The sequence below is a fragment of the Protomyctophum bolini genome, assembly GCF_963924005.1.
Source record: "Protomyctophum bolini genome assembly, chromosome: 12".
Classification (NCBI taxonomy): Eukaryota; Metazoa; Chordata; class Actinopteri; order Myctophiformes; family Myctophidae; genus Protomyctophum; species Protomyctophum bolini.
The window spans coordinates 39,345,087-39,370,352 of record NC_137873.1 but is presented as its reverse complement, the minus strand read 5'-3'; the positions used below and the strand labels follow the sequence as shown (position 1 = coordinate 39,370,352).

At 43.5% G+C, this 25,266-nt stretch overlaps 1 protein-coding gene across 2 annotated transcripts; it reads left to right on the top strand.

The window, feature by feature from the left end:
- Positions 1-688: 688 nt before the first annotated feature.
- Positions 689-22,783, top strand: LOC308325883 (nuclear receptor subfamily 2 group F member 6-like). 2 transcript variants are annotated; one of them, XM_080778617.1, is made up of 6 exons: positions 689-1,631; positions 2,116-3,138; positions 6,671-6,765; positions 12,159-12,523; positions 13,795-14,041; positions 20,114-22,783. In XM_080778617.1, exons 2-6 carry the CDS (start codon positions 2,852-2,854, stop codon positions 20,386-20,388), a joined length of 1,269 nt encoding a protein of 422 aa, XP_080634743.1. In that variant the 5' UTR covers positions 689-1,631; positions 2,116-2,851; the 3' UTR covers positions 20,389-22,783. The 2 variants fall into 2 exon arrangements, with proteins under 2 accessions (XP_080634743.1, XP_080634744.1); XM_080778618.1 differs by having other exon boundaries at positions 12,162-12,523; positions 20,114-20,404.
- Positions 22,784-25,266: the final 2,483 nt, after the last annotated feature.

Sequence of the window (25,266 nt, the reverse complement as noted above, 5' to 3'; positions counted from 1 at the left end):
TACACATAGCTTTGTGAGAATGAGTGTCGATGTTGTTCTGTGAAGCGGTAGGTATATGGGACTTCCATGAAGCAGCACTGTGTTATGTATGTGTATAATATCGTATAACGAAACTTTCCAATGCACATCATCATGTGAGCTTGTTCCGTGTACTTCTATACCTGGACCAACTTGTAAACTGTGCATCATGGAGACCATGAGACAAAGAGCAAGATAGGGGGGGATCATCTTGCAGGTTATTTTGTTGGGAGAGCTGCTTCAGGCTAGTGTGTGAGTATCGTCAGAGTGCGTCGAGTCAGGCCTTGGGGTCACGCTCTCTGCATCTCTCTGAGGAGAGAGAGCCTTCCACATTCCTCCTACACACATACACGTGTGTGTGTGTGTGTGTGTGTGTGTGTGCGCGCGCGCAGTGTGCACGCGTGGGTGCGTGCACTGCCCCACACACAACCCACTCTCTGCTCTTTGACTCCAATAGCCATATAAGGCAGCCGGCACCATGGTAACCGCAGGGCTTGAATAGCAGTGTCAAATCCCTGAGTGAACACACACACACACACACACTGGACTGCCCCCTCCCCCTCAGCACACACTCCCTGTCCCTCCCTCTGTCTTGCTGTCTCTCTCTCCCTCATACACACACATAGGTTGAGAAAAACAGACAGAAGAAGAGGGGAGAGGAAGAGAGAGATAGAGAGAGAGAGAAGTGTTGTATGGTAGCTTCAGAGAGACCAGTCTGTCTACAGCCCTGCCCTTTTTTCCTTTTAATCTTAATTCAATTTGTGGACGTTGGAGCCACACACAGAGAGAGAGAGAGAGAGAGGGGAAGAAGAGAGAGAAGTCCCTTCCCCCCATTTGTCTGAGGCTAAAGCTATACGGGGATAGGCTGCTCAGTGCAGAGTGCACTGCTCACACACACACAGGAGGGACGGAAAGGAGCACATAGGGCTAGGCCGCAAGTCATTAGTTCTTGGTGGGCAAACACTGACAAAAGGTTGGGGAGGGAGAAGCCTGTGTAATAGCGCTCGGGGAAGCTATGGAGAGCTTCTGAACGGACCAAACTCCCGGTCCGCTAGCTGCCCTCTCCTGTTTTTTTTGTTTTGTTTTGGAGGGAAGGAAGGAAGCAATCCCGGAACCAAAAGAGCTTTATTGCTACAACCCCAGACCGCTCACAACAACAAACGAGAGAGAAAAAGAGGGAGCACTTCCTTCGGATCTATCCGTGGACAGGAGAAGAGGAGAGGAGGGTCGGTGCGGACGGTCCACGTAGCCTGTTAACCGCTATAAGGTTAACAGCTGGATGTGCCTCGATCGGTCGGTCGGGTGAAAACCCTTTTGGCCACAAGAAAGTGAACCGTCCGTGGTGGTGGTGGCCATCAAGTTGTCTTGCTGCTTGTGGAGGAAGGATCTGGAGCCGGGGCTTTATTTGTGGCGAGTCAGGATGAGGCTGCCGCTCAGAAGATCACATTCTAGGAGAGCTCTGTGTCCGTGTGCCCTGTTGTTTCTGCTCCCAGTCTCGCTGGATGGAAGGAAGCACTAGGAAGAAGAAGAGGGTATTTCTCTTTTAGCCCATAACACGCCTTCCGAATGACGGAAGCCATAGACGGACGGTGCGTCTAACATTTCCTTCCGAGGTAAGCAGCATGTACATACTTTTGTATGCTGAATGTTAACGGCAGTATAGCACAAAAAAAAACATAACTCTTTATGGACAGTGGTTGCTAGTATGAGCTAGCCACCAATTATTGTGTGAGAGGGGTACTGTGGTCATGGTCTCTCTGTCTCTGGGCATGTGCTGCTAAGGGCGAGCTGTGCTGCTGTGGTCCTTGTTCAGCCATTACTGTGGCTAGTGGCCACACAGACAGAGGGAGTCAGTGTGTGTGTGAGTGTGTGTGTGTGTGTATGCGAGAGAGAAAGGAGGGCATGTGTTGTGTACAGCAAGAGACATTTCACAGAGAGAATTTTAGAAAGGAGGGCATGTGTGTTGTGTACAGCAGCGGAGCAATTTGTTTCACATTGTCATGTGCAAGCTGTTTGGCAAGAAGAAGGCTGCATGCCTTTTGCTCTCTTTTTTTTGTGTGATATTGTGTGTTTGACTCATTGTTTCCTCTGTGAAAGGTTCATTTGGCCGAGGCGTTGAACCTGCAACTGGACAGTCTGTGAAGACGAAGAGTCTCAGGAATTGGGCCGAAGGAGAAATCCAATTGCACAAAGAGCGACTAACAGTGGGGGTACAGAAAGAAGGAAAAAAAGGCATTGTGTGATCCACACACATGAGGCATGCAAAAACAAAACAAAAAAGTGTATCAGGCTGAGACTGTTTCCAGGTCATAGTGGAGTGGGAGGAGACTAGACTTGGTGTTTCCTTTTTTCTCTGCCCAAACATTCTCCTCCACACCTCCTTTGAACCATGGTTTACTCCTATTGATGTCTGCTGAACTGAGGATAATTTCCAACCTTTTTTGTTTTAAAAACCCAACCTGGAAAACAAACAATATAATATCCACGTGAGCTCACACGACAAACAAAGGGAATCTCGACACTCTTCAGGCAGAGAGGAGGAGGGCAAAACAGACAAGACTTTTGATTTCCCCCCCCCCCTTTTTTGGCCACTTTTTGTCAGCTTGACAGCAACCAAGAAGAGTTTCTTGGCTTGCCTGTCCCCATTTTCCTCAGCACTGGTTTGGTAACCTCCTCTGTTCAGGTGAGAGAGGAGGCAAACAGACAAGACTTTTCATTTTCCATTTATTTTATTTTTTTTACCACTTTTTCTTTGTCAGCTTTGACAGCCAAACCAAGAAGAAGTCTTTCTTGGGCTTTATCCTCAGCACTAGGTTTGGTAACCCCTTAGCAAATGGCCATGGTCAGTGGGGGCTGGGGCGATCCCAACGGGGGCACCAACGGGTTCGGCGGCGGCGGGGACAACAACAAGGGCTACCTGAAGGCCGAGGAGGAGGACGGCTCTCCCCAGGCGGGCGGGGGCAGTGACATGGAGGCCGGAGATGACGACAAGGCGTGCGTGGTGGACTGCGTGGTCTGCGGCGACAAGTCCAGCGGGAAGCACTATGGCGTGTTCACCTGCGAGGGCTGCAAGAGCTTCTTCAAGAGGAGCATCAGGCGCAACCTCAACTACACCTGCAGGTGAGAGAGAGAGAGAGAGAGGGGCGTTATTGGTTTGCTTGTTGTTTAGGCCATACATGGGCAGCTGGCGGCCCCCCACCTTCACTTAATGTGGCCCTCAGGTTAATATCAGAATACTTACTGATATAATATTGGTTTCAGCTGGTACAATTCCACGGCATGCAAACATGACCCGCTTTAATTACTTCAGTCTAAAATTAGTAGCTCAATGAATATAGCAAAAAAATTGCAGATCTACAAGCTCAAAACGCGTCGCAGTGCGACACGTTTTGAGCTTGTAGATCTGCAATTTTTTTTGGCTACGACAGCAATGTGAACCCTAGTCTGGAGTGAGAGTGGAAATATAGTGGCCCTCTCCATCGTCAAAGTTGCCCACCACTGCTTTAGGCCAAGTAGGCCAAGTAAGTAATACACACATGTTGTTAATGATCAGTGGTGGTTCTCAAATTGAGGTCAGGGGAAACCTGCAGGCTCCCTTGAGAGGATCCCATGGGATCCCCCCCCCCCCCCCCCCAGCTGTATTACTTGATATAATTTTGGAGGGGTGCTAGCCCCTCCTATACACAGGTTTAATGTTTGTCTTTTAGTTCAATCTTTGTTTTGTAAACGCCGTCGACAATGAAGGGAAAATGTACGTCATCATGTGCCTCATTGCGTCATATTGTCGCTTTATTGTTAATGGTGTTTAATGTTTGTGTTGGCACCGTTTGTTTTACATCACCTGTACATCGCCGGCCATATCAACACGAGTTAGACTTTGATACATTTTGCGCCCCTCACTTCACACGGGTGTGATTTTCTTTTTTCTTTTTAAAGAATCTAAATAAATGTAACTCTATTTTGTACTTCAGCAATTCAACGATAGAACGATATAAGTCTACAAGCTCACAACAACACGTCGCATCACAATGCGTTGTGAGCTTGTAGAATCTACAAGCTCACAACGGCATACAGTAGGTGGTTTCTGCAAAACAGCCCCCATATGCATTAGGCTACCTAGCCAATTCCCATTATCTACTTTAGATAATGGGTATTGGCTAGGTAGCCTAATGCATATCGGGAAACCACCAAAAAATTATTGAACCAATGAAAAGTATTAACCCATTCTGAGATCAGATTCACACGAGGTTTCCACTGGAGGACACACACTGGTCTGATGAACCCATTCTGACCTGAGATCAGATTCTAAGTAATGTCAGTCGTTCTTCGATTTTTTCAAAAAAATAGCAGACCTACAAGCTCGTAGCGCGCCACTCGGTGGCGCGCTATGAGCTTGTAGATCTGCTATTTTTCAATAGCCTAAAACATAACATAATGCTAACACCAAAATGGGTTCCCGTTCAGAATGGGTTAAAAAGTGCTTCTGTCAAAACTCCCATGAGCTAACTTCACCCCCCCCCCACCCCTCAAAATCAAAATATAAGGTTTTCTTAATTTCCTGAAAAAAAATAAAATTCCGAGTTGTCTGGTTCTGCCCGACAAATCGACAATGGAGATGGAAATGTTTGAGAACCACTGATAAAGGTCAGTGGAATTATTGGTTATTGGTTATCGATAGGTCCGATACTGATCTTGTGAAATGTTGCAAATTTTAATATTTCCAACATTATTATATGTGAAAACCAAGGTCAAAACTGTTCCCGTGTGTGTGTGGGGAGGACGGGGTGACTGTTTAGGCCTGTCACAAACATGCAAAATGATGTTATACTGTATATCTGATTGACATTTACACCACTTGAATGGTGTAAAAGATCAGTTTCTCCAGATAGGGTAAATTGAATTAAATGCCGATTACCGATCGGAGTGAATATTGGCCGATATGGCCCGATCATCGATCACTGGCCGATTATCGGAGCATCTCTAGTTATAATGGTACAGTATATTTAATGGTATATCTTTACAGGAAATGTACCAGCACTGTACAGGTATGGTTCTTCACGTTGCGTACTACATATACACACAGTGACGCATTCATGTTTACATTACGTTCCATGGTGAGGGGTGTGACTTGTAATTAAATATTTAATCTCTGTTCCATTATAATGTATAATGGATACTCTGGGTCTACAAAGGAAATGGATACAAATTGCTATAATGAGTCATGCATTAAGACAAAACCTGACTCCGCCACGCAGTTAAAAATTGCCTACAGCATATCGTGTGTCTGTGTGTGTGTGTGTGTGCGTGTCTGTTAGTGTGTCTGTGTGGGGTGGAGGTGACTCATCTCACATTAGAGCCGCAAACATAATATTCCTCATATTACAGTTCTGATAGCATAGGAATATCTAATCATACAATGCTGTGCTTCACATACACACAAAAAACCAACCTTCTGGCGTCTGTTGTCCCTCATGGTGGAAGTATAGGGCTATCTCCATTGACATACTGTACGTTCATACATTTCAATTTGTGTGCATGACCTACATAATGGGAAATTACATTACAGTGTTTACGGTCTGGACAAACGGTCGGGACAAACGCACAAACTGTACTTTTCCAAATGCAAATGAAATTTACAAATGTGATTTTGAAATCACGAAATGGGTCTCGGTGAGTCAAGCCGGCGGGCTATACTTCTCCTCCCAGTCCTCCGAATACAGTTGGCTCGAGCCACATGAAAAATCCATGATCGTGATGCAATATTAATGTTTCAGCCGTTCATGTAAGGCTCCTAGACACTTACATAATCTGTGAAATCAGCTTTACATATATTAAAGTGTATTTTGAATGGAAAGGAGCTTGCTTTGTTTCAAATCATGTTTACTGCCGGCTGCGAGCAGGCCCTTAGTTTTCTCCCATTTGCATTTGGCCTGACGTGACACTGGTTATGCAATTATTTACCAGCATTGTCTGGATGCTTCAAAAAAAAAAAAAAAAAAGGCGGACGGGGCTGCTTGCTGAGGTGAAGGCATATAATACAGCCTGACAGTGGAGGTCAACCGGTCCAAAACAGTGATTGCTGTAGCTGCTACGGCGAAGAAAGCATTAGCCTTGATTAACACTGACTGATATACAAGTGAAGGCTTGCCACCCAAGTGGTTGTCTCGGGCATAAATCAGACCCAAGCCCATAATATTAACCCATGTTGGTGTTCTAAAGCGTTACGTTATACTTTAGCTATTGGAAAATAGCAGATCTTACAAGGTCATAGCGCGGCACTCGGTGCCACGCTACGAGCTTGTAGGTCTGCTATTTTCCAGGGGGGGGGGGGGGTCCCTGACTCCCTGGAACAACATATTTTGAGATGGGGGTCGGTGGCCAATTTCGTATAATTCTGGGGGTCCTTGTCATGGAATTGTTTGAGAACCACTGACACAGAAACATACGGTTTTTCAGAAAACGGTCAAGGCTTTTAGAAGACATTTTGTAGAATCGTCCTCAGGGTCTAAAATGACTAGTGAAGGCCAGCACCCACCCACCCACCCACCCACCCACCCACCACGGTGGTTGTCTGTCCTGGGGCATAAATCAGCCACAGCAGCAATCCCCGTAATATTAATAACATCTCTTAATGTTTACGTTTTTTCATCAGGTCCAACAGAGAGTGCCAGATCGACCAGCACCACAGGAACCAGTGCCAGTACTGTCGACTGAAGAAGTGCTTCCGGGTCGGCATGCGCAAAGAAGGTACCTTCCTATCCTGACCCATAAGTCTTATTATAATCCGTCTTTAGCCCAACACACAGCGGCATTATGTTGTAATTTAGCTTTTGGAAAAATAGCAGATCTACAAGCTCAGTAGGTCTGCTATTTTTGAAAAATCGTGAAAATGTGGCACACATCTTTGAATATATATTCTTTCAGAGCGAACGTTTTTATCTCAAATATTTGCTTCTGGAGGGGGGTCCCTGGAACAACATATTTTCAGATGGGGGGGGGGGGGGGGGGGGAGGGGGGGGTCGGTGGCCAATTTCATATATATTTTCTTGGTGGGTCCTTGACATGAAATAGTTTGAGAGCCACTGACATAAAAACATGGGTTTTTCATGAAAACCATCAGCATTTGTGGAATCAGCCTCAGTCCAAACTGGGTTAAAGGTAATCATTTTAAGAACCCTGAAGACCTTTTATATCAAGTACTCAACGCCTGTGCTTTGTGAAGGAATAAATATGAAGAATTAAGACATGTATTATTTTGTAAAATGACAACCATCTGTGCTGACTTTTTCTGGTTGGAGGACTATGAAAAACTGGAATTTTGTTTTAGGAAAGGTATTTTTGCTTTGGCAGACTTTTTATGCAGGGCGTGGGAAATAAGGCAGAATGTTTTGTTTGTGTAAAAAAAAAAAAGGAAAAAAAAGGAATAACAACAAAACAAATCTGTTTCTTGTACACAATGCAATATTGAAGCAATGATATGGTGTGTCCTGTAAGTCCATGTGGGCTGGGCGCCTTTGGTGCATGACACAACAATAAAGAAATCTATCTATATATGAACGCATTGGAAATTGGAATGCGATTTTACCGTTGCATGAGCTCTGATGACATAGAGAGTCTATGGCATAGGGTCGATTCATACTCCTATTTTAGAGCCGAATAAAAGTCGGTTCGGCGCTGTAGAGCCTACAATTTGACGTCATTTGAGGTTCGGGGGGGCGGGTACCGTCCTAAAGTCGGCTCTTCGGTGCTACTGAAATTTTCTGACGAGCCGAAATCAGTTCGGCACTACAGCGCCGAAACAGGAGTATGAATCGGCCCTTACATGGGCTGTGCTGTGCCCCATCACCACTAATATGAGCCAGCTGTGCATATCGGTTCAATGCAATGTACTTAATGGCTTAAGTTAACCCATTTTGGGCGGGAACCCCTTCTGGTGTCTACAAGCTCGTAGCGCTACGAGCTTGTAGGTCTGCTATTTTTTTTTTATCGTGGAAATGTGCCTCAAATCTTTGAATATATATATATATATATATATATATATATATATATATACACACACTGTATATATATAATTACAGAGTGAACATTTTACAAACATTGCAAATCTTTGCTTCTGGGGAGGTTCCCTGGAACAACATATTTTCAGATGGGGGGGAGGTGGGGGGGGCGGAGGCATATTACATATCATTTTTGGGGTCCTTGACATGAAATATTGGGAACCACTGATAGAAACATGAGGTCTTTCAGAAAAGATTTTTTATTTTTATTTTTATTTCGAAGTCGGGCCTAAATGGGTTAATATAGTGCTTAGACACCTGTGCCCCAGTCAGTCATTCATTCAGACAGACCTCCATCGGCTCTAAGCCTCCGCTTATATCTACAGAGTCCCTCGGCTGTGCCTTGTTGGCTTGATGATCAGATGATCTGCAATCCAGCAGGGATTTCGTCATGAGTGGAAATGGAGTCAAGACCGTGTTAAAATGGTGCATTTATCTAGCGCCTTTTTATCCATGGCGCTTTACGTAGATTGTGCATTGCATTCACCCACCAGTCATTACAGTCCTACAACTACAACCTATCTCAAACCCTCACCCTAAACCTAACCTCCTTCGGGGGAAGCACACCTGAACCTAACCTTAAACCCATGTCTAACCAATGACTAGTCTAAGCTTAATTCTACCACAGGTCGTTTCGAGGAAGCAATCTGATTGGTTGAAACAGCCTTCTAGCCGTGGGTTAAACCAGCACCGTTCAACACTTAATCAAAACAAATAATTCAGCTGCTCTCCCAGAGCGCTAGCAAACTTTGTGGCTAGGCTAGCTAGTTTCTTGGGACATTTGTGGTCGTAGTGACTACATCTGTCATTAAAAATATATATTCTTTCAGCGATTTTCTTAGTTTTAAGGGTAACTGTGGTAGAATTGCAATATTACACGAGAGGGTGTGGGTTAACGTGATTATTGCCACGACAGGGATGCGGTCAGGAACGAGACGAAGTCGAGTTCCGCAAGCATCACTGAAGTGACATCACAGAAGTTTAAGTATGCACCCCACCAAAACCATCAGGAGCAATTAGGGGTTTGGTGTCTTGCTCAAGGACACTTCGACACTAACTCTGGGCGAGCCCCGGGTTCGAACTGGCAACCTTGAGTTTACCATCCGGCCACTCTACCCCTGAGACACCGCCCGTCCACAAGTTAACACCCCAATCGCCCAGGACGAAGTTCACTGTCCTTTGTATTTGTATTTTGTAACACCCAGCGCCCAGGACGAAGCTTTATCCAAAAGACGAAGATTATTGTTATCAAAACCGATCGCATCGCTCCACAGCCTAGGAGCGGCTGTTGCGCACTACTCGATGTTGCGCAACAGTGGGACGTCATCGAAAATGTTGCCCCCCCTGTTTTAGCCGACGAGAACGAAAATCTTTAAACGTTAATAACTCACGATCTATTCTAAATCATCCCGTATTAACATACATTTAGCTGCCACATCCACATCCGGGATAACATCCGGTCCGTCGTGAAAAGTGCTCCGCTGCTATAAATCGCTGGGCGTTCTGATTTAACGGATTAAATAACCCCCGCGGGGCAATCGGGAGTGTTAACATTGTTCTTTAGTGTTTGATGGTGATTCAAATGTAACTGAATTAAATAAATGATAAATAGATATTATGTTTCTCTGGAGGTGCGTGCGTCGCGTTGTTTTATCAGGTTGGAGTCCCAAGTGTAGTGACCGCCTCAACCTGATGGCCTGAAGCCGCTCCTTTCAGACAAGCCTCCCCTGTTCCCACGTTGATTTAGCCCCATGAATGATGCAGTTATCTCTGCACCCATTTTGACCTGAGATCAGACTCTAAAAATGTCTTCTACGGCCTGGGCCGTGGCTCAGCGGTCCAGGCACCTAGGCTGGCCTTTACTGCGTGTCACCATCCCCCATCTCTCTCCCCCATTTCCTGTCAGCCTACTGTCTGTCCCTCCATAAAAAATATAAAATAAAGGCGAAAGCCACAAATTATTTTTATAAAAAGAAAACTTCTACATCCTGACAGTTTTCTGAAAAAGCTATGTTTCTATGTCGGTCGTTCTTCGATTTTTCTAAAATCACAGACCTACAAGCTCGTAGCGCGCCACTCGGTGGCGTGCTACGAGCTTGTAGATCTGCTATTTTTCAATAGCTAAAGCATAACGTAATGCTAACACCAAAAGGGGTTCCCGCCTAAAATGGGTTAAGCTAGCAGGTTGCTCTTCACAGATTTAAAAGTGGCACCATGTGACTTTCTTTTTATGAACATAATGTCATTTTGTCCAATCTGTATGGTTAAGTAGGTACAATTAAGCAATATTACACGAGGGGGTGTGGTTTAACGTGATTATTGCCACGACAGTGATTGCGGTCGGACTATGCTCGGACGCGCACTAGAGTCACGCGATGGCCAAGATTACATTTATCCCCTGAGTGAGAAGGCAAGGCATTGGCTCAATGGTAAAAGTGGCTGCTCATGTTTCTATATCAGTGGTTCTCATTATTTAATGTCAAGTAACCCCAACAATTATATGTAATATGCCACCGACCCCCATCTGAACATATGACCCCCCCCCCAGAAGCAAAGATTTGAGTTTAAAAAACGTTCACTCTGAAAGTATATATTCAATGACTTCAGGCACATTTTCATGATTTTTCAAAAACCGCAGATCTACAAGCTCATAGTGCGGCACCGAGTGCCACGCTATGAGCTTGTAGATCTGCTATTTTTCAATAGCTAAAGTATAACGTAATCTTGCTTTAAAACAATATTCCCTTATGAATTTGACGTGTACTGACTTTTGTCGTTGATTACAATCCTATTGTTTTTATTAATATCGATTTATATTCTATTAATAACTGTATTGGAATTGATCATTCATGCCCACAGATGTTTAAATCTTGCCCTGCTGTGTTGTTGACATGAATGACTAATTATGCAGTGTTCAGTTTGGGGACGATAAACAAAGGAATGTGAATTATCTCTGAGATTATTTTACTAGGTATAGTTTTGCAAGCGGTAATACTGCATATCATAACTACACCACCGTCCTCTGTTCTCACAGTTTAAAATAACAGTTAACGGGAACCCCTTTTGGTGTTTTAAAGCATTATGTTATACTTTAGCTATTGATAAAATAGCAGATCTACAAGCTTACAAGTTTGTAGGTATTGCTATTTTTTGAAAAGTCGTGAAAAAGGTGCCGCAAATCTTTGAATATATATTTCAGAGCGAACATTTTTAACAAAAAAATATGGGCTTCTGGGGGGGGGGGGGGGTCCCTGGAACAACATATATTTTTTAATCGACCTCAGTCCAAAATGGTTTAAAATAACAGTTAAGTGACATAGAAGAACTTAATCACAAGAGAAGCTTGTATAACCACCCTGACATTTCCCCTGCAGTGCAGAATTAATCTTCCAAAAATTGAAATCCCCTCCACCACCCCCCCCCCCCCCCAAAAAAAAATAGAATAAGAGAAAGATATCCTCCGCCTGTGGTAAATGTGTTTGTTTCTGGAGATAACCTTCAAGTAATAACGTATGTGGCTACAGACAGTCTTAGCAAAACGTCTTCCGCAACTCCACCGTTTTTTGTCTGGGGGAATCAATTCTGTGCTCCCTTTTAATCTGGGAATTAAGAGCTTTCCTAATCTGGTCCAAGGCCAGTCTGTTGTTGATAATCTGTCCAAACCGCCTCCTCCTACTAGAGCGAGCGTTACATGTTTTTCAAGTTGGCCCTCCTCCCCCCCCCCCCCCCCCCCCTCCGCGCTGACTTCGCACCAACAACCTGTTCTCCTAATTTTTTCATTCCACCCCCCCCCCCCCCCCCCCCCTCCTGATTTTGTCTCTTGTTGCCGCCTTTTCTTTTTCTCCTTCTTCTTTCTTTTTTTTTTTTAATATTTTATTTCTTTTTTTCCCCTTTCTTTTCTTTTTTCTTCGTTTATTTTCTCTTATCTCTTTGTCTTTATTTTTTATTTTTAATATTTTCTTTTTTTTCATTTCTTTTTTCTCTTATCTCTCTTTGTCTTTGTCTTGTTTTCGCCACCTTCCCCCCCCTCCCCCCCACCTTTGTTTTTTTCCCCCTCTCTGCCCCCACCACCCTTTACTCCAGCAGTCCAACGTGGCCGTATCCCGCCGCAGCCCAGCCTCAGCCCGTCCATCACCCCGCTAGGGGGCGGCGGCGCCAGCGGCCTCGGCGGCGAGTTCTACAACAACAACAACAACAACGGCGGAGGAGGAGGAGGAGGAGGAGGAGGCGGAGGCCAGCCCGTGTCGGAGCTCATCTCCCAGCTGCTCCGCGCCGAGCCCTACCCCAGCAGCCGCTACGGCCACCAGTACAACCAGCAGGCGGGCGGGGGGCCCGACAACGCCATGGGCATCGACAACATCTGCGAGCTGGCGGCGCGGCTGCTCTTCAGCACCATCGAGTGGGCGAGGAACATCCCGTACTTCCCCGAGCTGCCCGTGTCGGACCAGGTCAGTTGGAAAAAGAAAAACCTCGTTTGAATCGGCGCACAAACGTGCTTCGCACTCGACGAATATGTGCCTAAAACTACATTTATTTAAGATCGTTCTGTCTGTGAACAGCAGATCTACAAGCTCATAGTGCGCCACCGAGTGGCGCGCTACGAGCTTGTAGGTCTGCTATTTTTGAAAAATCGAAGAACGGACTGACATTTTTAGAATCTGATCTCGGGTCAGAATGGAAGACTGGTCAGGATGTTGAAGACATTTTTTTGAATCTGATCTCAGGTCAGAATGGAAGACTGTCAGGATGTAGAAGACATTTTTTAGAATCTGATCTCAGGTCAGAATGGAAGACTGGTCAGGATGTAGAAGACATTTTTTTAGAATCTTGATCTCAGGTCAGAATGGAAGACTGGTCAGGATGTAGAAGACATTTTTTTAGAATCTTGATCTCAGGTCAGAATGGAAGACTGTCAGGATGTAGAAGACATCTTTTTAGAATCTTGATCTCAGGTCAGAATGGAAGACTGGTCAGGATGTAGAAGACATTTTTTTAGAATCTGATCTCAGGTCAGAATGGAAGACTGGTCAGGATGTAGAAGACATTTTTTTAGAATCTGATCTCAGGTCAGAATGGAAGACTGTCAGGATGTAGAAAACATTATTTTAGAATCTTGATCTCAGGTCAGAATGGAAGACTGGTCAGGATGTAGAAGACATTTTTTTTAGAATCTGATCTCGGGTCAGAATGGAAGACTGTAGGGATGTAGAAAACATTATTTTAGAATCTTGATCTCAGGTCAGAATGGAAGACTGGTCAGGATGTAGAAGACATTTTTTTAGAATCTGATCTCGGGTCAGAATCTGATCTCGGGTCAGAATGGAAGACTGTCAGGATGTAGAAGACATTTTTTTAGAATCTGATCTCAGGTCAGAATGGAAGACTGTCAGGATGTAGAAGACATTTTTTTAGAATCTTGATCTCGGGTCAGAATGGAAGACTGGTCAGGATGTAGAAGACATTTTTTTTTAGAATCTGATCTCAGGTCAGAATGGAAGACTGTCAGGATGTAGAAGACATTTTTTTAGAATCTTGATCTCGGGTCAGAATGGAAGACTGTCAGGATGTAGAAGACATTTTTTTAGAATCTTGATCTCAGGTCAGAATGGAAGACTGTCAGGATGTAGAAGACATTTTTTTTTAGAATCTGATCTCAGGTCAGAATGGGTCATAAATAAAGTACCTTGATTTTTTTTTTAACCCCCCTCCCACCCCACAGGTGGCGCTGCTGCGGCTGAGCTGGAGCGAGCTGTTCATCCTCAACGCGGCGCAGTCGGCGCTGCCCCTCCACATGGCGCCGCTGCTGGCGGCCGCCGGCTTCCACTCGTCGCCCATGTCGGCGGAGCGCGTCGTGTCCTTCATGGACCAGGTGCGCGTCTTCCAGGACCAGGTGGACAAGCTGAGCCGGCTGCAGGTGGACTCGGCCGAGTACAGCTGCCTCAAGGCCATCGCGCTCTTCTCGCCAGGTATTTACCCTTTCTGACCTGAGATCAGATTCATACGAGGTTTCCACTGGACACACACTGGTCTGATTAACCCATTCTGACCCGAGATCAGATTCTAAAAATGTCAGTCGTTCTTCGATTTTTCAAAAATAGCAGACCTACAAGCTCGTAGCGCGCCACTCGGTGGCGCGCTATGAGCTTGTAGATCTGCTATTTTAGCTGCTAAAGCATAACATGATGCCAACACCAAAATGGGTTCCCGTTCAGAATGGGTTAAACCACAAAGTTGTTGCTGGTAGTTAGTTAGTTACTTTATTGACACAAATGTATACAACATTGGGTCCAAACGATAATAAAAAAACCCATGAATCAAAAACTTTCAAAAGATACAATACATTAAAATATACAATACACAATACAGAAACCCTTTACAACAGGAGCTTTCTATTGCTCCACAAGTGACAGGCAGGCATGTAGCATATTATGCAAAGTCATTCTGTTAGTGCCCACAAAGAGTGAGCTCAAATCAATACCCTCATGTCCATATTTCTCTCTGATATCTTGTGTGAGGGCACACAACACACCAGTATGTGCTGTTCATTTTGTATACCAGTCTCACATTGGCAAAACCGCTGTGCAGGTGGTATGCGGCTCCATCTTCCCATTTCCACACGCAGTCTATGAGCGGACAACCGAAACCGTGTAACGGTTATCCTCAAATAGTCCTCAATGTAAGGTGTACTGCTGGTGCTGGTATAGAGTGGTACAAGAGTGTCCCTATTGGGCCTCAACCAGTGTTGTTTTTTGGCAGCAAATTTCAATTTTTTTTAGTAGTCTTTGGACTGAAACTTAAATTAGTTTTAGTCACATTTTAGTCACCTGGAATGTGTTAGTGGTAGTCTAGTTTTAGTCGACTAAATGTCATAGGATTTTAGTCGACTAAATCTACAGTTGATTTCGTCGACTAAAATGTATTTTGATGCTGTCGTGTTTTTACACTTAGCAAAATAGCTTTTACAAAATAGCTGATCTACAAGCTCACAACGCGTCGCGCTTCGACGCGTTGTGAGCTTGTAGATCGGCTATTTTCAGCAAGTGTAAAATCTGTCATTACGACGGCATCAAGGCCCGCCAAAATACATTTCAGTCGACTAAATCGACCATAGATTTCAGTCGAGTAAAATCTCATGATATTTAGTCGACTAAACCATTACAGGTGACTAAAATGTGACTAAAACGAAATGAAAGCTATTCAAGAGACCATGACTAAAACTAAAATCTAAATGTGCCGCCAAAAACAACACTGGCCTGAACATATGACAGTTTTTTTTTGCAATGTGAATATCCTTAAAAAAATGGGGTCCTATTATAATCGGGGACGAGACTATTTGACATTCAATGTTCTTTTTACGCAAATGATTATTGAAAGAAATGGGGGTTGTCTTATAGATCGATAGATAGTTTTTAATGGCCTACATCATAAGATGCCCGCACGGGCTTACAAGACACAAATTTTACATAACGCAGTGATACATCATAAAACAAAATATATAGACAGTTACTTATGGATACAACGTAACTGCTCTATGAATTTTCCTAAAACAAAAACTTCATTGCTGCAACAACCAATTGAACATAAAACATTCAGACATCCGAAACAAATCTGGATTCTTATCCTGAATTTCTTTCCAATGAAGAGTTTCTTAAATCATGGCATATAGTGGGACAGTAGAAAACAAAATGAAACTCGTCCTCTACAACGCACCAGGTCACAAAGAAAACACACAGTCGCTGCTCCTCAGGAATGCCAGTGTATCTGACGATTCGTCTTGTATTCGGGGACAACACGGTACTGAGTACTACCCGCGTGTTTTCTGAAAAACCTGTTTCTATGTCGGTGGTTCTCAAACATTTTCATGTCCAGGACCCCCAAAAATATATGTAATTGGCCGCCGACCCCCATCTGAAAATAAAAATATGTGGTTCCAGCGACGCTCCCAGAAGCAAAGATTTGAGTTAAAAACATTGGCTCTGAAAGAATATATAGTCAAAGATTTGTGCCACATTTTCACGATTAAAAAAAAATAAAAAATAGCAGACCTATACAAGCTTGTAGCGCGGCTATGAGCTTGTAGATCTGCTATTTTTCAATAGCTAAAGTTCAATAAGTGTGTCGATTCGGCATTGCGGAATTGCTCCCGTTGTGAGTGAAGAACGTTCGGGATTAAAAATCTACCCGAGTGGAAAAAGTGCAAAGGTATCGGCATTAAAATGTACTTAAAGTACAAAGTACTCGTTATGCAGAATGTCCCCCTTCAATGCATAAAAGTCGTTTGAAAAGATCAGATCCACAAGCTGAAGTGGTTAATTTATGTTTTGTAATAATAATCAACATCTAAACTAGTAATTAACCCATTTTGACCTGAGATCAGATTCTAAAAATGTCTTCTACGTCCTGACAGTTTTCTGAAAAAGCTATGTTTCTATTGTCAGTCGTTCGTCCGATTTTTCCCCAAAAATAGCAGATCTACAAGCTCGCTATGAGCTTGTAGATCTGCTATCTTTCAATAGCTAAAGCATAACATAATGCTAACACCAAAAGGGGTTCCCGCCCCCCAAAATGGATTAAAGTTGTCATATAATTGTAGTGGAGTAAAAATAAAAATAACTGTTAAACTGAACTCGGGACAGGCATGCAAATGCAACCAAATGGCCCCGAATTGGGACATTAATTTTGTACACTCTTTGAGGGCCCGAAAAATAGAGAGCCTTGAAGAATCTTCTCAGTCAAGGTGACCGAGAAGACCTGGCCAAGTTGGATGCTGCATTATGTAGCTATAGCACCATCTTGTGGCATAGTTAGGAAACGACATTCAGGTTTCTTTCTCTGCAGTAACTGGACGCTGTAATTTAAAACTGCAGCACACACACAGTGTGAAATACATTATAGATGATCTATTTTAAACAAAATAGTGAATCAATGGGACAGACAGTGAGTCCAGCACTGGTGAAGTGGGTGTCGAGTTACCGCTGGTGGTTAATGTGCAATCCCTTCTTTAACCCATTCTGACCTGAGATCAGATTCTAACGCACAGATGAATGGTGGTTCTTTAATGTATTTTGACCTGAGATCAGATTCTAAAAATGTCTTAAATCCTGACGGTTTAAAAAAATAGCAGGCCTACAAGCTCATAGCGCGCCACTCGGTGGCGTGCTATGAGCTTGTAGATCTGCTATTTTTCAATAGCTAAATTATAACACAATGCTAACACCAAAATGGGTTCCCGTCCAAAATAGGTTAACCCATTCTGGGCGGGAACCCCTGTTGGTGTTTTAAGCATTGTGTTATGCTTTAGCTGTTGAAAAATAGCAGATCTACAAGCTCAAACTATTTTTGAAAAATCGTGAAAATGTGGCACAACTCTTTGAATATATATTCTTTCAGAGCGTTTTTAACTCAAATCTTTGCTTCTGAGGGGTCTCCTGGAACAACATCTTTTCAGATGAGAGTTGGCGGCCAATTACAGATAATTTTGGCGGTCCTTGACATGAAAATGTTTGAGAACGACCGACATCGAAACATGGGGTTTTAGAAGACATTTGTAGAATCAGGTCAAAATGGGTTAATTACATCGAGAGAGACATCAGTCCTCTCACGCTTGCTCAAGTCACAGGATGTGCACAACCATTATGAGTGAACAAAAATATCCCAACAATATGTGGCCAGATTAGACTGAGAGCCTTTTTTTTTCTTCACTTACTAGACTAGAGCATGTCTGAAATAAATGTCAGACCTGAAATCGACATTTAAATATGAAATAAACGCTTAAACATGTAGCTAGGTGTAACGTCAGAGACCACAGAAGTGAACCTTTCAAGCCTTTTTTTCCCCTCAACTCACTGTTTTCTGCAAGACATTATACTCTATAAGCCATATCTCCAAAACTGGTGGGTCAAACTCAACAACCAATATGTCAATTTGAAGCCATGATTCCCTGCTTTCATATGATATGAAAAAACGAAAAAACATTTATGACCACAAAATGCGGCAAAACATTTAGATTGCTTGATTAAAAAAGAAAAAAAATCCATGATTGCCGTCTCGCCGTTGCAAAGAAAGGCTGTAACAAAGTATAGCACTGGGTTTCTTGTCTGTCCTGCTGACTTCTTCAAATTCATTTTTGAGATGCTGAAGAAAGTTTCTTTAATCTTAGCATTGACTAAAATGTATAATCATTTACACACACACACGCACACACACACACACACACACACACACACACACACACACACACACACACACACACACACACACACACACACACACGTGTACATAGTACATACATATCCTTCTGGCCTGGTGTGAGGTAGCAGAAGCCCAAAAGAATGTCCAGCGTTTGCAGCCTGGTGGCTAATTTGAGCACAAACGCCACCAGTTGGTTCGCAATGCTTGACTCTAACCAAGGCAGCGAGCACCCAGCCCCCCCCCCCCCCTCTCTCACCATAATTCAGTGTTCTCTGGCTCGTTCATAATGTTGTGAAATCATCCGTTTTAGCTGTCCTAAAAACTAAAACATTTATCCGGGTCAAAATGAGCCCTCGATGGGGATCCCCAGCAAAAAAAAAAAGATGTTAAACAGATCTCTTATGGTGGTCCCTGGCACCAAATATTTTAAGGTGGGGCTTTTCAGTGGCCAATTGAATTGAGTTTCTAAAACTCATTTCTCCAGGAACAAAACATCGCTAAACTTCAGGTCCATCCACGTTTTCAACTACCTTTTAGACTTTATTTTTTAGACTTTTCCCAATTATTATTAACCCATTTTTGGTGTTTTAAACATTATGTTATAATTTAGCTATTGAAAAATAGCAGATCTACAAGCTCATCATAGCGCGCCACCGAGTGGCGCGCTATGATGATAACTTGAACTTTGACCAAAAAGAAAAAGTAACGGACACAGTAAGTTGACTGTGTTGTTAACTTGTTTTGTGTTTCAAGTCTTTGTAATTAGATTTTCCCTACCTTATTAAATTAATGAACCCATGTTTAACCCATTCTGGACCCCTTTTGGTGTTTTAAGCATTACGTTTTGCTTTAGCTGTTGAAAAAGACAGATCTACAAGCTCATAGCGCGGCACTGAGTGCTGTGCTACGAGCTTGTAGGTCTGCTATTTTAGAAAAATCGTGAAATGTGTCGCAAATCTTCGCATATATATATATATATATATATATATATATATATATATATATATATATATATATATTCTTTCAGAGCGAACGTTTTTAACTCAAAACTTTGCTTCTGGGTGGGGTCCCTGGAACAACATATTTTCAGATGGGGGGTCGGCGGCCAATTACAGATATTTTTGGGGGTCCTTGACATGAAAATGTTTGGGAACGACTGACCGAAACTTGGGTTTTTCAGAAAACTGTCAGCATTTATAGCATCTAAAGGGGTTAAGAGAATGTATGAAAATAAGTCTTGGCTACTTATAAGGTCTTTATAAGGGCATTGCATTAGTATTCTTGGCCGTCAGGGTCACTGAATTACATGATCCAGCTGGCATCTCAGACTTCTTCCATTGCTGATCATGACTCTTTACGTAACCTGCCCACACAATATGAACCCATTCAGACCTGAGGACGCATCTGTGTCACCTTATGTAAGGGATAATACCTGGCGTGCCGCGCTACGAGCTTGTAGATCTGCTATGTGGCGCAAGTCTGTGAATATATATTATTTCAGAGCGAACGTTTAAACTCAGATCTTTGCTTCGGGGGGGGGGATCTACAAGCTCGTAGATCTACGAGCTTGTAGATCTGCTATTTTTTTTTAAATCGTGACAGTGTTGCAAATCTTTAAATATATATTCTTTCAGAGCGAACATTTTTAACTCAAATCTTTGCTTCTGGGGGGGGGTCCCTGGAACAACATATTTTCAGATGGGGGTCGGCGGCCAATTACATATATTTTTGGCGGTCCTAGACATGATAATGTTTGAGAACGACTGACACAGAAACACAGGTTTTTTAAAGAAAAGGATGGGTTAAGTAACACTTCCGTCTCCTCCCCCCCCCCCCCCCCCCCCCAGACGCATGTGGACTGACCGACCCCGTGCACGTGGAGTCCCTGCAGGAGAAGGCCCAGGTGGCGCTGACGGAGTACGAGCGCATGCAGTACCCCGGGCAGCCGCAGCGCTTCGGCCGCCTGCTGCTGCGCCTGCCCGCGCTGCGCGCCGTGCCCGCCAGCCTCATCTCGCAGCTCTTCTTCATGCGCCTGGTGGGCAAGACGCCCATCGAGACTCTCATCCGCGACATGCAGCTCTCCGGAAGCTCCATCAGCTGGCCCTACGTCCCGGGACAGTAGCCGCCGCCTGGACGAACGAACGAACGAACACACACACACGACCTGTCACCCACACACCCACACACACACGTACGCATATGTCGCACACACCCCCCCGTCCCCCTGGTGAAAGAGGTCTCCTTCCTTGGCCTGGTGGTGGTGGTGGTGGTGACGACACAGACCCACAGGGAACCCTCCTTTTTTGAGTCATCACGAAAAATCCATCTGTGCGTGGGTTTACTGCAGACCCCCGGGGGCCAGCTGGCCATTATGTGTACTGTACACTCTTATTCCCACCCTCCATGAATCGAGCCCTCTTTTGTTTCCATACAAGGCCCCCCACACACACACAGATGGAGTTGTGGGGCTCTGTGCCAGGCTTTGGGCCTTGTCCTGGTGCCCAGCCAGCCCCCTCTCAACAAGGCCAAAAGGCCAGCTCCTGTCCTGCTGGGCGACCGATATGGCCCGTCTCAGAGCCCTGCCATGCCATGCCACGCAATGAGGACAAAGGATGGATCCTCCCACCGTGGCATGCAGAGGGCGCAGCACTGCCTCTCCTTCGCTACAAATACATACTTGTATTCTGGCCAGTAACGCCCCGCCGTGCCATGGAAGCTTACCAAGACAATGTTGCTCCAGCCTGGACTCATTTTTCCATTCGGTTGTGATAATTATGGTGGTGACTTTGATAAGAAAAAAAAAACGGTACATTCAATCACCGGTGGAAAAAGGTTGGAAAGAGAGCGGTGTGGTAAACTGCAATTAAAACAAAACAACAACTGGGGGGTCCCCAGTAAGAATTGGGACCATTTTTGCCTCAAGAACCTTTGTCCTGAGAGACTACACATCTGTGCACATCTGTGTCAAAGTTCAGACAGGTAAGGGTATTGACCATATTCATATTGACCCAGCTTACTGGGGAGTGTGTGTGTGTGTGTGTGTGTGTGTGTGTGTGTGTGTGGGGGGGGGGGGGTGGTCTTCCCACCCCCCCCAGAGTATAAAGTAAGCGCAAAATGGACACAATGTGACTATGGTACATGGCACTAGGTGAGCCAAAATGAAAACTGGACCAAGGAGAAACCACCAAAGTCTATCACATTATCACTTTTTAAGATTTAATCAAATACAAATACACGTGAAATTGTGGAATCCAGCTTAAACGAAGCAGTTTAAAAAAAAGCTGGTGAATGGACTTCTGACCTCCCGGTTATCTGGCTGACGAAAAAAAAAAGAAGACAGAATCTTGTTTGATTTTTCACTGTAGTTGAAGAGAAGATGGCCACAGACGAATGGCGACAGACTTAATACCTCACAAAGACATCAGAATGCTTTAGTCTGATCATTTCCTTACAGCAAGCCTCTGAAATTGTCCTTTTTTTCACCACAAGCCGCCTTCTTTTTTGATGAATCTTGATTTGGAACACTTGTGAAATATGAAAAGTCTTAAAAAAAAGAAGCCCCAAGCTTAAAAAAAAAAAAACATGACTCTTTTGTTGTTGAAAGATCCCGGAACGGTTGTTTTAATTTGTCTCGAAGCAGGAATATGTGAGAAACTCCAGACGGCGTATACAACTAAAAAGAACTGTGTCTGACTGCCTGATTGTTTGGTACTAAAGGTTTTTTCTTTTTTTTAAATGGATGATGGAACAACACAGATTTGCCATAATCAACTTTACCATTTGGAAATCTATCAGAGGTTTGCTCAAGTCTTTACGATGTTTGTGTGCAAGAAAAGAACGCAACAATTTATTGAAATGTGTGTATGTGTATATATATATATATATACAGTATATTGAGGCCAAGTCTTTCTTCTGCATGTTAAAAGTATTGTTTTTTTCGATCTGTTCAGTTCCGTTTCAAATAGTTTAATTCTTTACACGGTGAAAATCTGAAGAGGAAAAAAAGGTGTTCTTTTGAGTGTTTAAACATTTGTTTTTTTTTCTTTCTTTTTTCTTAAAGTAAATATTTACATAAAAATACCTCTTCCATCTGTCGAGATGTAAAAAAAAAAAGAAAAAGAACTAAAGCCTGTTGACATGTTTTGTCGCTGTAGCCAACGGAGTCATTATGTTATCACTGCATTCAAATACACATTATCAACCGTTATCAAGACGTTGGGGATATGGCCATATTGGCCATACTGACGTTGTTTGTTTTTAGCGATGGCGCTCGGCTGTGTTCACTTGGAGCGCCCGCAGGGCATGGAAAGTAGGGGGGGGGGGGAGACAGACTAATATTTTCTATTCTGTGCCTATCGGTACGCAACTCGAACGGCGCTGAGTGCTGTCTGGTGGCCGTCGCGACGCTCTGCGCGGCGACTCGCTCGGCGGTACCTCACGTGGCTCTGCGCGGCGACTCGCTCGGCGGTACCTCACGTGGCTCTGCGCGGCGACTCGCTCGGCGGTACCTCACGTGGCTCAAGGCCGCCAGAGACTCTTGTCATGGTCACAGAAAGCAACGTGAGCTCCCTAACGTGTCGGTAGTTTCACTTCCGCATTTCCTAGTATGTCTGATTCAAGCGATATTACACGAGAGGGTGTCGTTAACCCATTCTGACCTGAGATCAGATTCATACGAGGTTTCCACTGGACACACACTCGTCTGATTAACCCATTCTGACCTGAGATCAGATTCTAAAAAATGTCAGTCGTTCTTCGATTTTTCAAAAATAGCAGACCTACAAGCTCATAGCGCGCCACTCGGTGGCGCGCTATGAGCTTGTAGATCTGCTATTTTTCAATAGCTAAAGCATAACATGATGCTGACACCAAAACGGGTTCCCGGTCAGAATGGGTTAATTAATGGCACGCCTGCGTTGCTGCAAGAATGAGGCAAAGGCGAGTTCTGTACGCAGCGCAGAAGTGCCATTAATGACCGTAACGCACACCCTCTCGTGTAATATTGCGATTATACAACCAACGGTTACCCTTGAAACTGAGAGAGAGTCTGCGAAATAAATCATGATTTCAACCAGCCACCTACAACCCACAAATGTCATGATGCTGGTTTGAAGCAACCAATCGGATTCAGCTTCCTCGAAACGACCTGTTGTATAATTATTAATGTCACAATATTGGCTCTATATTCATAAGCTGATCACGGACATATTCTTGATTGTAGGCTGATAACATTCGAAGTGCGTGCTGCAGCATAAATCACTTAACCCATTTTCGGCGGGAACCCCTTTTGGTGTTTTTAAGCATTGTTATGCTTTAGCTATTGAAAAATGGCAGACCTACAAGCTACGAGCTTGTAGGTCTGCTATTTATTTATTTTTATCGTGAAAATGTGGCGCAAATCTTTGAATGCATATTCTTTCAGAGCGAACATTTTTAACTCAAATCTTTGCTTCTGGGGCTGTCCCTGGAACAACATATTTTCAGATGGGGGGGGGGGGGGGAGGCAAATACAGATAATTCAGGGGGTCCTTGACATGAAATATTGAGCACCACTGATATATAGAAACATGGGTTTTTCTGAAAAATTGTCTTCTAAAATTGATTTAGAAGATTTTTTTTCTTTTTTCGATGTCCGGTCTAAATGGCTTCAAGCAACCAAATGGCTCTCCCCTCTCTGCTGAAGCGACGTTACTGGACATGAACCTGACAGATGGACTGCACTTGGGAGTGTATATACAGTATATATATATATATACAATGCCAAAATGTCCCCACTACCTGAGGAGGAGCTGAAAAGGAGGACAGGGTCCAATGTTCTGCTCCGCCAGGATTTACCTCACGAGGGTATTTCAAGAAGCAATGTTTTTTTTGTTTTTTTGCCAAAGGTATAGCTTTCAAAGCCCCATCACGGGACACAACCTGTGAAATCATTTCCGGATGTTTTAGAATTTGACGTTGCAATCTACACAAAACCATGAACGGCGGCGTTCTCTCTGGAGAAAGGAAGACGGTTCAGGCTTCTTGAAATATCCCCTGGCCTTTTTTTTATTTTTTTTATTTTACAGTAACTTGAGATATTCTTCCTTTAACTCACTCAACTCCTTTAAAATCTCACTCAACGAGTTCCTATAAAGAACAGAAAGAAAAAAAAAGATAAATGTACTATTACTGTTTTTCCTACGTTTGTGTTGCTGAGATGTCTAGTTTCTTTTTTTTATTTTCATGTGTATGGAAGCATTATTAAAAGGCCAGAATCTAATGGTGAGCTTATGATTTTTGTTTTATTGTCTGGGGGGGGACAAGAATGAAAAAATGACACATTGACACTTTTAACATTTCATATAGGTATGAAAATGCTTGAGACTTTAATACCGTATACTGAAAAGCAATTTATTTGATGATGTTCAATCTCTCAGTGGTTACAATGTCTTATTTATTACATATTTTATAAATTTCTATACAAAATGTCACTTTTGGGGTATTTCTTCACTAAAACTAGAATACAGTGTATCATCATATCTGTTGCTTTATCCACTTAAATCTCTTAAGGGGTGTTGGAAAAGGAACATTATTCCAAGAAAGCTAAACCAGTTCTGACCAGTTCTGACCAACAGTGCACCTATATTTAATGGGATGGCATGGTTACTAGTGCATTGTTGTAATAAGTTGGAAACATCACATCTTAAATGTCTTTGAAGAGCATTAAAATGGCATGCGACACAAAGGTTAAAGGGATAGTTCAGATTTATTTCTTACTTAAGCTGTATGAAATACTTGCCATTTTTGCAAGTGCAACTCTATTCATTGATTGTCCGAGTCCCGTGGTGGGAGTTCTGCTCTGGTTTTGATTAAATATTAAGTCGTTTTGTGAGGGGCACTGGTGGGGCCATGCATTAAAAGTAAATTAATCCACAGAACTAACGTCATTTGTATTGTTGACCTATTTCTAAAATATTAGTGCAACTTTCGCTCTATCACATGGAACTATGTTTTTTGTGTC

Coding starts and splice junctions, on each gene's coding strand:
- LOC308325883 (XM_080778617.1), top strand. CDS start 2,852: ATGGCCATGGTCAGTGGGGGCTGGGGCGATCCCAACGGGGGCACCAAC. Junction 3,139..6,670: donor AACCTCAACTACACCTGCAG/GTGAGAGAGAGA, acceptor TTTTTTCATCAG/GTCCAACAGAGAGTGCCAGA. Junction 14,042..20,113: donor CATCGCGCTCTTCTCGCCAG/GTATTTACCCTT, acceptor CCCCCCCCCCAG/ACGCATGTGGACTGACCGAC.